Source organism: Gopherus evgoodei, chromosome 7 (genome assembly GCF_007399415.2).
Source record: "Gopherus evgoodei ecotype Sinaloan lineage chromosome 7, rGopEvg1_v1.p, whole genome shotgun sequence".
In the NCBI taxonomy this organism is placed as follows: domain Eukaryota; kingdom Metazoa; phylum Chordata; order Testudines; family Testudinidae; genus Gopherus; species Gopherus evgoodei.
The window spans coordinates 22972598-22987155 of NC_044328.1; the positions used below are offsets into that span (position 1 = coordinate 22972598).

The 14558-nt window shown below is 41.4% G+C and overlaps 1 protein-coding gene across 2 annotated transcripts in view; it reads right to left on the minus strand.

Annotated features, from left to right (window-relative positions):
- Window positions 1–14558, minus strand: part of ADAM12 (ADAM metallopeptidase domain 12) — a 328083-nt gene that overhangs the window by 117963 nt on the left and 195562 nt on the right. For both annotated transcript variants that reach the window (XM_030570288.1, XM_030570289.1), the window contains exon 5: window positions 13983–14059. In XM_030570288.1, the coding sequence (XP_030426148.1) occupies window positions 13983–14059 (77 nt within the window). The remainder of the gene's footprint in view (window positions 1–13982; window positions 14060–14558) is intronic.

The window sequence follows — 14558 nt, forward strand, 5'->3', positions numbered from 1 at the left end:
ACCTTTGCATACAGGTCATCATGCTGTACAAAAATCTGCAAATTCAACATAAAGGAAAATATAACTTTCAGTTAATGTAATATTATTCTTTGAGTGCTGCCTACAGGATATCAGCACCTGGTTTTGACCATTTGTAACAAGATAATGAATATCAAATATGCATTATCTTGGCTGGGCTCTCTGTTTTCTCACTAATTTTCTTTTCCTACAAATGCATTTTTTCCAATAATCTGTGCCAAATACAGCACCTTAAAAATGTAGTTAGCTGAAAACTTCTATATCTTTCCTTCTTTTGGTGGGGTGGGGCTGAAAGTAATTGTACCTTAGAGCCTTTCAGTGTTTGGAATCCGATGCAAATAAAATAAATCCAAAATACTCTTTTCCTTGCACATTTTTGTCACAGATATTTCAAACAGGCTTGATTACTCCCACACTGCTTTTGCCTCTTCCTCATGAACATGGGTTTCTCCCACTCCTGCATAGTGTACACATTCTCAAAGGCCAAGACAGGATATGGCTCAGCTGGGATGTTCTCTTCCAAAGCAGAATAGCCAACAGTTGGGATTTTCCGCTGAATACCCTTTTGTTTTAATGAATAAAAACTAGTCAATGCTGTGAGACATTTATTGATTTTACCACCACTGCATTGTATATTACTAGTTTTTACCAAGAACCATTCAAATTTTAGAAAACATCTGGGGAAGAATTATTACTATAGGCCAGTTATCTAAAATATTCTACATTTTTATTACTTCGTATTAGAATGTGAACCCCCCACCATAACCTAGCTTTTATTTACCAGAGAAAATGCCCAGCAGTTATAATATAATGGGGTGAACTGACTTTTTGCATTTAACCCAGTGCCCACTGAAGTTAATGGAAAGAATTTAATTGACTTCAGTGAGTTTTGTGTCAGGGCCTTTGTATGTAAGTTCAGCCAAGAGTAGTTTTCTCAGTTCACGGTCCTCTCTGGCAGTCCTCTCTCCTGGAGGTCCTTGCTGGCTGCAGTTACGACATGATGTTGAATAATAAATAATTAAATTATTTAGTTCTTTTCATCTGTAGAGCTTTAGAAAGGAGGTCAGTACTTGTACCCCCATTTTACAGATGGGAAAACTGAGGCACAAGGAAGTTATATGACTGCTCAAGATTAGTCACCAACCTAGTGACAGAGATGGGAATAAAATCCAAATCTCTTGCATTCTAGACCGATGCTCTGTCCTCTAGGGCCCCAGGCCCTTGCTGATGTAAAGTTCATTGATTGCAGTAATCTTTACCCTTGGCCATTTTTAGGTTCCCATCATTATTTTTCATTTTTCTATTTCTGTCTAGGTTACAGCAATCTTTTTTTGTTCCAAAATTTTATGTTAACTGGGAATTTTCCTGTTTGCTTGATGGGATAGCTGTAGGCTTTGCCCTGGGTTCTGGATGGTGGTCTGTTTGGAGCTTTATTTTTTATTTTAGGCCCCAGTACTGGTCTTGCTGTACGGGACTAGGATGCCAGACAGAATACTGTATAATTTCAATGTTTTGTTCTCCATTTCCCAGCCAGCACTAATGCTCATTGATCCATGCTTTACAAATGCAATAAGTACATAACGTACAGAACAGGGACCTGAGCAAATATGACAGGAGGAGCCATTAAAGGATTCTAGTGACATTGTGCAACATAAGTGCTCAATTTTGGTGGAGTTCTTTAACCTGTCCTTTGAGATTGTAAATAGTTAATGGCCAGGGCCTGTGCCCAGTGAAGCCCATGGAAATTTTGCCATTGACTTTAACGGAAACAGAACTGGGCAATGAATTTGCCAGGTACTTTGAAAATGGAAAGGGGGTAACTATTGTCTTCGCAGTGTCTTAAGATCTGTGTACCGTTACAACAGCATGCAGAGTACAGACAGTGCACGCCTCCCTAGCACAGGTATAAACACCAGTGTAGACAGGGAGGCACTGCTTAGGTGAGTAGAGTTGACATGCCAGAACCCTTAGGTTATATACCCTATATGGCTCTCTACATACCCAAGCAGTGCCTCCCACACCGACTCTGCTAAAAATATCAGTGTAGTGTCTTGCTGCCTCCCTGCTGCCAAAATCTTTCTCCGCTGCAGTGAAAGGATCCAGCAGGGAAAGTCTATGGGCAGCAAAGTGGCGGCAGCGAAAGGCTCTGGAAGTTCCCCACTGCTGGAGCCTTTCACTGCATGATAGAAAAGCTGGCATGGACGGAGGGAGGAGGCAGCAGGAAAAGGCTCCAGCAGTGGGCAACTGCCAGAGCCTTTCCTCACTGCCTCTCCTGACAGAGCCTTTTACTCCCGTGTAGCTACCTGTATCCTACATGCTGCCAGACATGTAGACAAGGCGTATGTGTTCAGAAAAGATGCCTAAATGACAGCATTAGAGACTGAAGTATCAAAAAGAGAGAGCTCATAGAACTGATGGGGATCCATCATGGATCTCCTGAGATCTATGAAAGGCTTGTGCCATATGCACACAGGCCCTGCGCCTCTTCATTTCTCCCCAATCCTTCCAGCTAGTGATGGGTCATGAAGTTGGAAGAAATCTATGAAGGAGCAAGGAAGGAACTGGAAGAAGCTGTGCTTGGTGGGAAGAAGTTTGCCTCCCGAAAACACTACCTCTTGAATAGCTGAGTGACAACAGAAGCAAAATTAGGAGCCCCTCATCACCATAGTACCAGATCACCTTCCAGCATTGCATTAAATGACATGACTAGCATCTGTCACAGGGGGTACATTCTCTCCCTCACAGCTTCATCTCCTCCTCCTATCTCTGTCCTCAAAACCCCATCACACTTTCTCCATTTCATCTTCCTGCTCAGTAACCTCCAAACTCCCACTCCTTCCTACAGAAAAGAAAGGGTTCCTTGGCCCCATAGTTAACTCCGGTCCAATCCCTTACCCACATTCCCAAATAGCAGATATTTGAGCCCCGTTAGCCTTCACTACTGCCCTGACAAGGCAAACAAAGCTGCAGAGGATTGATCCCTCCTCAGGATGGGCAGACCCTCTCCTCTGTGGAGTGGGAGAGAACACAATGTGGAATTCTCTATCCATCCCACTGAAAGGAAACTTAAAACATAAAATAACAAATGCAGTTATTAATTGCTGGTTAACTTGCCAGGAACTTCCTGAGGGGAAGTGTAATTAGAGGGAATAACTCCACTTATTTAATACATGACAAAGTGAAATGGTCTATTCCATTCCCCATTCCTTTTTTTAAAAAAACAAAACCTAATGCAAAGCCAGTAATATTTCATAAATCAACAGGCTTTTGGAAATCTTAAAATACAAACGGGATTTTTCTTTTCCAACCTGTCAGCAGAAGAGTGGGCCCTGCCAATATAAATCACTGATGCATACTTGTCTGAGAAATTGTGATATTAAAGGAAAACTTGGCTACGGCAGCATTATCCGAAGCTATGATATATTATTCTGCTGCACTGCAAGTGGAGAGTTAAGTAAATCAATAAATCTGATACCCATGAATGCAATTAAACATTTGGTTTTAATGACGCTCAAACTTATGCTCCTTTTTAAATAAAAACAATAAAAAACCCTATTACCTCTGGGAGAAGAACATATATGTAATTTGCCTTAGTACATGAGAAATGTACTAAAATAGAAGACTGTCTCATCTGTGTATATTGTGTACTCACTTTCGGTGAAATTCACCCTTACACAGAGGCTCAATGCAAGGCCTATGTATCAGTGAAGTGCCACTTAAGTCTAGGGAGTTAAGTATTGAGCAGATCTCGTGCTGCCCCTCTGCTCAGAGGTGAATTTAACTAATTATGAATATTGTAGCTTCAGTAGTTCATGCTCATTGCCTATCCTCCATGCCCACACATCCATCCTGGTTCTGGAAACTGCACTGCCATTAGCTAATGTTTCTCTCTATTTCCTCTGCCTAACTGTTCTCAAAGGTTCATAACTCTGCAGAGAAGCCTAGCTGGAAAGAGTCTTCTAAAATTGTTTCAGCTCCTTTTCAGTTATACTTGTAAGGGAAAATGTTCTGCCAGCCTCCATTTTATGAGCACTGTGAATCCTCAGGAGTGCAAGCCAATCAGGTAAGTGTGCAATTACACAGTGTGTATGTGCAATTGTCCATGTGGGTTCACAAATGTGGAGTTCGCTCAAGTTTTGGATGAGCATGAAATGAAGGCTGCCTGAAAGGAATAAGAAACATAGCCTTTATTCTGTTGATATGTACCAATTTTCCAAATGTGGAGTCCAATCTACATTATATTGAATTCAGTGAGAATTTTGCCTGAGTAAATAGTCCAAGATTTGACCTACATTGCCTTAAGAGCATGACTTCCTTCCTCTTTGTAACAGTATGGCCTTCTGGATGTAGCCCAGGGCTGGGACTCATGAGACTATGGTTCTATTCCAGGTTCTACCACCAGCCTGCTGGATGACCCTAGGTAATTCACTTCATCTCTCTGTGCCTCACTGAAGTAATGAAATTTCCCTCCTCTGTAAGGAGCTATAAGTTCTACTGATGAAAAGCACAATATAGGAGCTTATTATTACGTACATCAGAACTTAAAGTCTGACTCAAATCAACAACAGAGAGAAATTCAAAGCAACCACTAAAACAATGGCTGTGTTGTTTTCAGGTACTACAGCATAAGAAGGGAATTCTCATTTAGATATACCCCATATTCACATGAACCTGCTTTATGCTAGCAAAATGTTCTTCAGCAATCTGAAAATCTATTCCATAGTACAGTATATAAAAATTAACCCATGTCCAGAAACTATTGTAAACATAGTTAGGCAGGTTAGTTTCACATTGCAAATGAGATTTATCCAATGTCACTGCTTATTGGTCTGAAATCCTGGTGTCCAGAATTCAAGGATGGAGTTACACAGAGTGATAATAGAATTTAATGTCCTGTACTTGGGAGTCAAAGTGCAGTAACTGTATTATCAGAGAAAGTGTTATGAGTGAGCTTAACCATTAGAATGGCAAGACAGACCAGGGAAGATGGCAAAGGAACTAGAGGAAGAAAAGAGAGGGCAGTTATTATCAATGCCATTTTAGTGTGTTATTTTGTAGCACTATATAATGATAATATAGGGAAACAGTAAAGAGACACTGAAGTCAAACTTGGCCCCAGATTTGGGGTCGATAAGGAGGGTCTTTTAAATACCATAGCACCTACAGAAATGATTTTACTTTCTATTTGTTGTTGTGCAGTGACTAAACATTTCATGTATGTATGACTCTGTTGTGTTATTTAGCAAATATGCTGCACCTAGGCGATTGGATAAGATTTTCAACATACGTAAGATACATAGGAGCAAAAGTTCCATTAACTCTCAACGAGACACATGCTGCTACGTCACTGAGGCACTTTTTAAAATCCCACCTAGTGTCTGCTGATCAGTGAGATCTCAACATGGCTTCCTCTTGTGTATGCACCTGTACCTGCATATGCACTTTTCCAGCACTTGCATCTGTGCATTCAGGTAAAGGGGTCTGTGCATGCAAATCTTCTTCAGACAAATAGGTTTTGCATGTGTATATTTTATACCCTGCATGCAAAAGCGAAGCAGACATATATTACTACACCTGTACCCCGACATAATGCTGTCCTCAGGAGCCAAAAAATCTTACTGTGTTATAGGTGAAACCGCATTATATCGAACTTGCTTTGATCTACAGGAGTGCGCAGCCCCCCCCCCGGAGAGCTGCTTTATCGCGTTATATCTGAATTTGTGATATCAGGTCACGTTATATTAGAGTAGAGGGGTACTTTAAAGTTGTACAAGCACATGTGGAGGCTGAAAATCATGCCCATAAGACTCACATATTTGCTACTAAACTGGAGGCCCCCTTTCCTGGGAAAGAAAGAAGAGTACTTTCTATAGGATGGCAGGATGACCTTGCCTCATCCAAACCATCACCTCCCAAATAGTCTGAAAAATCTAATTGGTTTTCTTTTCCAGATGGAAGTGCTGGAAGCACTGATTATCCATCATTCCTATTTCATGCATTCAATATATACAGCCTCTCTCCTGCCACTCAACTCCTCCTCCTCCAAAGAAGTTAAGCAGCATGCAGACAATGGCATGATTACACTCTCCTATTACCTGCATTTTAGGTAGCTATCAGTGTCAATCTAACTCTCTTTATGCTATTGTAGTCCTAAGTGAAGCAAGACATTCTAATGTTATGTCTGAGAGAAAGTATTACAGTGGGACTATGAAAGTGTGTGTGTAGAAGAAAACTGAGTCTTCTTTCTATCTCTATGTGATTCAGTTATCTCCACCTGCATGAGCAACATGTGCTTTTCAAATTTTCAGATTTCACTCTATTCCTTATACAACACAGGATAGGCAGTCAAATGCCATATATAAGCTAATAATTTATCTTAAATGCTTAGCCACATGGCTGCATGGTATATATAAGCTTCACAGCTTTCTAAAATGTGAAACTTTCTCTTTTGGGTCAGTTTCATGCCTTTTAATGCATTATCTTAGTCTATGGCAAAGGCACGTGTCTTTCTCCTGTATAGATGGAAAGGTGTCCAAGATGGACTGCTAGTTTCAGATGGCAGGATGACGACGTCCTGAAATTCAAATGAAATAATTATAATAGTTTGCGCTTCCTTTCATCAAGGGATCTCATGGTGCTTAAACTGTAAGACTCACTCAACACTCATGGGAGGTAGGTTAGAATTATTATCTACACTTTACAGATGAAAAACTGAGGCACAGAAGTGACTTGTCCGAATTCATGCAACTGTGTGGCAGAGCCAGAAACAGAATCTAGGAGCATGAGGCAAGGCTTCCCTCTTTAGCCCATGACTGCATCACAATACTTTCTTGTGAAACTCCATGTGGAGTTGGATTCCTGGGACTATATCAGATCAAAACAGAGCCCTGGAGGGAAAAGCAACATAAACAAGGAAACTGCAGCACGTTAGCTTTGTAATGTTATACATTAGACATTAATTTCTACAATACTCAGGCACGATGGAATGTGTTAGGGACCAGGTGGTTGCTTTAGCTCTGAATTTCCTGCACTGTTTTAAACTATTTTTTGTGCATACTAGTAAAACATTCATACTAATAATATGCATTTTAACATTTCTGACAAGAGATTATTAAAAATGTTTTTGTGAGAGAGGTATTACGTGAACTGGGACCAAACCTGCAAGGTACTCAGCACCCTTAGGACTTCACAGCAGGCCTTTAGCATTTTGCATCATCTGGCCTTTTATTCCAGGGGAGGGGGGAAGTAGATGGTTCAGGGAACTGATATTGCAATATGTAGCCTTTCAACTGCATGTTTCTGTTCAAGCTCAGATACTGACAAAGTAATTATTATCTGTTACCAGGCTGTGAAATGAGTTTTGGGGTCTAGCTCAACGGGTGTTCCGATCACAAAATCACTATCACTCATGGGCACTCGTATGGCCAGTCCCAACAGAGAATGCAGCAGTTAAATGGATATTGAGATATATCCTCACCCTAGATGTTCTCCCTGCATGCTAAGCTGAACCACAGTAGCTGGGAAATAGGAAAGCCTGCCCTGGCAAAGAAGATGCTACACCATAAGGGGCCTAGTTTACCACCAACCTGCCCTGTATGCAGTTACTTGCACCAGTGCAATTTGAATGAAAAATGTTTCTATTCTGACTGGATAAGGCTTTACATCCACATTGTACTGGAATAAATGACTGCGTAAGGAGCTGGGTAACAGTGACTGGAGCCAAAGAGAGGACTAGACTTGTCAATCAGCTGTGAGCACAAAATTCACCAAAAGTGAAAGAGAGAATGAATCAGAGAAAAGAGAGAAAGCACATTTAACATGCAGTCAAACTGTCCTTCTTGTTAGCTTTTTTCTTTGTAAATAGCTCTGGGGTGCAGGGCTAATACTATCTGTTATTTTCCACACAAACAGCAAATTTCCCCTAGCTGTGGTAGACCACCTAGCACTGCTTTCACTGTAATCATGCAATTCTTTAAAATATTTAAGGGGCACTAAATTATTTTTTACCTGCCATGACAATGGCTTATATATGACTAATGCTGTCTAAAATATCACAAACATAATAGATTAACTAGCATAAAAGTTAGTGGAGATGCCAGATAGATGGAAAAGCACTCGTAAAAATGTTTTCTTGCTGGAAAACAACAGTGGAATCCTACTAACTATGGCCAAGGTTGCCCTTTTAATAAGGATAAGAATTTTGGTAACAAATTGCTTGTTCGCTCTATGTTTTCTTCCTCCTCTGCTCCTATTCTCTCCAAGGCTATAATATAAAAGCCATGAAAATACCACCACCATGCAGAATGCAAAACAGAGGAGGGAAAGGCTCAAATAGTCATGCTGTTTGTAGATAAATTAAACAAACTCAGAAAAGTCTGAGACAGCTGGAAATTTGACAGGAAAACTGGTTTTCCAGGGAGAACACTAGAGCCAATTTACAGTTAATTACTGTGATTTGGAACTGCTCTGTGAGTAAATACCACTCTGTGATTGACCAACTAGGAAGGGTAATTGGTTCCTGAACTATGTCTATGTATTTAAAAACTACCATCAGTCAGTGCCTTTCTGAAAGTTGACTGAGAAATTATTAAATTGGGTAATTTAATTTTTTTCTTGACATTGTGTCTCTCTCTCACTTTTTTTTTTTTGGTGTGTGTTAACATTAGCATCTAAACTACTTGCTATGTGTCATATCTTTCACCACCACAATTTATTGAGCTTCATAGTCACATTAGGAAGCAAATTCTCAGAACTACTGGGCTGTTGGAAGCTGTAGAAGTTAGCAGCTGCACAGCAGTGCTGTCATTGCTAGTGTATACCATTGCTCACTACCACAGGGGGACAAGTTTGAGGACTCCACAGCTAAACAAGGACTGGAAGGCAACCAGCTTCTGTCACAATCTGATAGATATGCCAACCAGTGTACTGTCAGAATAAAATATAGCATCACCTGGGCACAGCGGACTTTGAAAATGGGAATCATACAGACTCCCCAAAATTCTACTAGCCTGCTGATGTCCCTCTTGAGCAGCAGCAGGGAATATGCATTCTTAATTAATAAAGAATTAAGGGCAGGAATATAATCAATGACAGTCACCATGCATTTATGGAAAATAGTTTTCGTCACACAAACCTGACTTTGTTATTTGAGGATATTACAAGTTTGGTTGATAGAAGTAACTGCATAGATATAGTATCATATTTGTAAGGTTTTTGACTTAGTATAGCATAACATTCTGATTAAAAACATAGCACTGTACAATATTGATAAAGCACACATTAAATGGATTAAGAACTGACTAACTGACAGATCTCAAAATATAGCTGTCAATGGGGAACCCACCCTCTACACTGGATTCCCAGAAAATTTTGAATCAAGTTCAAAGTCTAGATCCTTATCTTCAAAGCGCTCTATGGTCTGGGCCCAGGATATCTAACAAACTCATCTAAAGCTTGGGATAAAGCTCCCTCACCCCCTCCAGAACAGAGGACCATCACAAACCTCATCACTTTCTTCTCCAAGCGCAAGTCTGCACTAGAGTTGCAGACTTGGGAATCCCAGCAACTATGGACAAACTGAAATTCTTGTCTTTCCCCTTACAAATATGTCAATTCAATCAGCAGCTTCTGGTCCAGGGAGCATATTTTGTTTAGGAAACACATTGTGGCTGTGTTTCTGAAATGAAGTTTTTTCAGGTTTTCGAGGAACAAGAAATTTCAGAAAAACTGGTTTAATTCCAAACTGGACCAAAATCAAATTTCAAAAATCAACATTTCTCATAAACGAAAATCCCAAATTTCAGCCAGCTCTATGGATGAGACTGATACTGGAATACTGTATTTTTAGATGGATGTTTGAAAATTAAAGAAAGGCTGAAAAAATTATTCATGGGCTAGAGAAAATGCCTTACAGTGAGAGACTTAAAGAAATCAACCTGTTTACCTTATCAAAAAGAGAAGTGAAAAGTGACTTGATTAGTGCATAAGTGCTTCATGGGGAGAAAATACTGGGTTTAAAATGGATTTTTAATCTAGTGGAGAAAGGTATAATAAGAAAGAAAAGTTATTTACTTTTTACAGTAACTAGAGTTCTTCAACATGTGTGGTCCCTATCTGTAATCCACTTTGGGTATGCCTCACCTCTATGCACCTGAGTCCAGAAGTTTTTTGCTAACAGTGTCTGCTGGCCTGTTCCTGCACCCTTCTCCTCCTCATGTGCTGAACCAAGGATATAAAGGGAAGCGTGGACCAACTGCCTCTTTGATTCCTTCTCTACCATGAACCAGGCATCAAAGATCAGAAGTAAAGGGGAAGGAGGGCAGATGGTGGAATACAGATAGGGACCGCACATCTCAAAGAACTCCAGTTACCATACACTATAAGCAACCCTTCTTTCTCCTTCAAGTGATGGTCCCTATGTGTTTTCCACTGTGGGTGACTGACAAGAAGTATTAATTGAGAAGAAGATGCAAGAATCTTTGTGGTACCAATGACTGGAGTATGCTGTGCTGAAGGTGCATCAGCTGGAGAAGCTTGCACCAGAGTGCAATGTCTGTTGCAGGCATGGACAGAACCCCACGTTGCTGCCTTATAGTTTTCAATGAGAGGAATATCCCAAAGTGAGGCTACTGATGGGGTCTTGGCCCTAGTAGAGTGGGCTCTCAGACCTTGGGGAAGAGGAGTGTTGTTAACTCATAACATGCAGCCTGAAATTCATTTGGAAAGTCTCCACTTTCCATGTCTCTCTAATCTAGATGGGTGCCCCCATCCTAACAAGGAATGGTCTGTGATCAATGTCTTTCTTCTGGAGGGGGGGGAAAGAGATGAAGAAAGCTCCCACCTACACTTGCTCGCTTTTCTTCCAAGCAGTTTGACTAGAGAGAGACTAGTTTTTCCATATTGTGTCTGCTGGGCACATATACCATCTGGAGCTAAGCTTGTAGGCAAAGTTTTGCAAAGGGAGTAACATAGGTACAGGGGGCCATATGTCCTAGAAGGATGACACATGAACAGAGTGAACAGTCTCATCTGGAGCTGAATACCATGGTTGATTGGAATCTGACCCAAGAAAGGTATGCTTTGACACTGACAGACTCCAGCATTGCCCCAATTAACTCTATAGTCTGTATGGGAACTAAAACGGACATTTCTATGTTTAAACCAAGTCCCAGTGAGCACAGAAGGTTAAGCAGAGATAAGATCACTGTCAGAATCGCCTGATGAGAGCTCCCTAGCAATACTCAGTCTTCAAGGTAAGGGAAAAGTGATGATCTGTGGCAGTTCAAGTAGGCTCCCACAACTGATCACACCTCTGAATACTCTTGGCACTGTTGTGAGACCAAAAGGGAGCACCCTGTAATGACAATAGTTCAAACCTGCAGTGAACTCAGGAATCTTCTGTGCATGGGGTGTATGTCTATGTGAATTCAGGCATTCTTCATGTCAAGAGCTGTGAACCAGTTGCAGCTGTTCAGAGGGGAATTACTGATGCCAGGGTGACTGTCCTGAACCTCAATTTTAAGATAAAGGCATCAAGCTGCCTGCAGTATTGATGGGTCTCCATTCTTCCTTCTTTTTGGGAATGAGAAAATATTTTGAGTAAGACCCCCTTCCCCAGTGTGGGGATGTCCCAGTTCTATGGGTCCCTGTTGAAGAAAGGAGTCTACTTTCCAAATGAGCATCCTCTCATGGGAGTGATCCCTGAAGACGGATATGGATGGGGGGTTTGGAGTGGAGGAGAGGAACTCTATAGTATAGAGGATATGAATGATGTCAAGGACTCATTTTTCTGTTACCATTTGCTAGGTTTGGGAGAAATGAACTAGATGGTCACCAAATTGGGTATTTGAATGTTGGGTAGATAGACTGGCAACTGGTTAGATTCAGATCTCTCGAAAATGTTTCTCAGTGCGAGGCTGGAGTTTGAAGGAGGAAAAGGGGAGAGCATTGTACTTGTTCCCCTGCATCCTCTGCCATTTTTGTAGTGGTCCATAGCCCCTTTGATGGAAAAAGAGTTGAGGTGTTGGTTATGAGACTGTGGCCTACAGAATTTCCTCCTTGGTGGTGGAGTGTAGATTCCCATGGAGTGGAGGGTTGTCTTTGAGTCCTTCAATGAGCATAAATGAATCATATTCTCACTGAACAGACTGTTCCCTTAGAAGGGCAAGTCCTTCGCTGTAGATTGGACATCCCTGGGAATCCAGAGGACTGACGCCAAACAGTCTATACATGAAAAAAAGCCATAGCCATCGACTAGGAGGCTGTGCCAAGTGAAGCTTGAAGGGATGATCTGGCAATCATTGTACCTATCTCAATAAGTGCTTGGAACGGCACTTAATCCTGTTGAATGAGTTTGTCAGTGAATTCCATGAACTTGGAATAATGAACAAAACCATATTTAGACATTAACACCTGACAGTTTGCTATGTCACGACTAACTAAGCTAAGCTAAGAATTAAGATGCCATCGACAACTACCTAAATACTATAATCAATTATTTACTGGTAATTACTGAAGAAAGCAAATGCTGCAGTAGCAAACACAGTGGACACTGAAAGACTCCATCTTGGACCATGGGTGGTAGAAAGGAACTGAAGAATCGGTCGGCCCGCATCACCCCTTATACCCTTGGTTTAGAGCACGAAGAGGAGAAAGACACAGGCATGAACCAACAGAACCGCTAGCAAAAATCTTCCAGTGTTTGATGCATGGAGCACATGTGCACCCACAGTAGAATACAAATAGAGGCCATACTTGAAGAAGAAACAATGGCTGGAAGCTGAATACAGACAAGTTCAAAGTAGAAATAAGGCTTTTTTTTTTTTTTAAAGGAAGGTATTTAAGCATTGGAATAAATCACCAAGGGAAGTGGTGGATTCTCCATCTCCTGATGTCTTCAAATCATGTTGGTATGCCTTTCCTGTAGATATGCTTTTACCAAAACTAAGTTACTGGCTCAGTCCAGGGATAACTGGGTGAAATGTAATGGTCTTATACAGGAGGTCAGACTATATGATCTAACGGTCCCTCCTTGCCTTAAATTCTATGAATTCTCATTCCTAGTCCCCACATTCAACTTTAATACTGGGGTTGCCAAATCATGCACAAACCATGACCTCCTGTATATCACAGGCCATTACATTTCAATCACATTCCCTTATATTGAGCCCAAAGATTCTAGTCAGAGACAACAGCATGTCAGTCATCAAGGACTAAACTGTCTGCTACAGCCAGAGAACAGGAGAGACTCGGGTGCCAAGAGACCAAACTCCAAGGTCCCTCCAATGTGATCTGGAGGAAAATTCCTTACCCCAAATCTAAAGAGTAGTATGACCCTGAGCAAGACACACCAATCAAGCGTCTAGAGGAGTGGTTCCCAAACTTGTTCGCTGCTTGTGCAGGGAAAGTCCCTGGGGGCTGGGCTGGTTTGTTTACCTGCCGCGTCCGCAGGTTCGTCCCATCATGGCTCCCACTGGCTCCCGCTGGCTCCAGGCCAATGGGGGCTGCTGGACGGTGGCCAGTACGTCCCTTGGCATGCGCTGCTTCCAGCAGCTCCCATTAGCCTGGAGCAGCAAACGCAGCCAGTGGGAGCCACGATCGGCCGAACCTGCAGACACAGTAGGTAAATAAACCAGCCCGGCCCGCCAGGTGCTTTCCCTACACAAGCGGTGGAACAAGCTTGGGAACCACTGCTCTAGAAAGAGGTTTTTTGGTATTGCCTCAGAACACTGGTCCACCCTGTCTGGTGTCGCAACTGCAGGTTTGGCCAAGCTTTGATATTTCAGAGGAATATGGAAAAAACATCAACCCAGAATACATCTAGCTAATTATGTATTGGGGGTGGGTGGGTGGGGAATCCTTCCTGACCTCTGCAGGCAACCACCTGAAACCTTGAAGCATGGGATTTGATTGTAGTCATTATATGTGTTTTAGATGTCCAAGATGTCTTTGGAAAGCTTACTTACCTGAGTCCAGAGCAGGTACTGAGAATGACTGCAGAATCAGGATATCCTTGCACAGTACCATGGTAATAGCAGTGACCCTAATTGCAAAAAGGAAGGAAGGGGGAAACATTTAGGTAGTCATAAATTCTATTCAGTGCCTTGTGTTTATAAGGTTCTCCCTTCCTTTCTATCTAAAACTTTGTCTGATTTCAGGCGACAGCATCCAGTATCCCACTGATAGCAATCTTTCTGCCTCCATGAAATACTGTACTGGGCATTCTCAATGTTTAATGTTGGACCAGAGGAGTCTACACAAGTACCTTTGGCATCCCTAACAATCAACAGTGTATTTAAAATATGACAAGTTTTTTCTCCTTGATTATGTTATCTGAAAGCTAAGATACGGGGCATTTTATAACATTAAACAGTGGAACAAATCTCATTGACATTAACATTTTGCTTAGATGTAAATTTTCTTTAGTAATAGGATGTAAATTCATAGGAGGTAATTAAGCATACTGTGAGATGTATTAAATCTAGTCTCAAATCTATGGCTTGAGAAACTCACAGGGCAAATGAAAAGTGGGATGGAAGGGA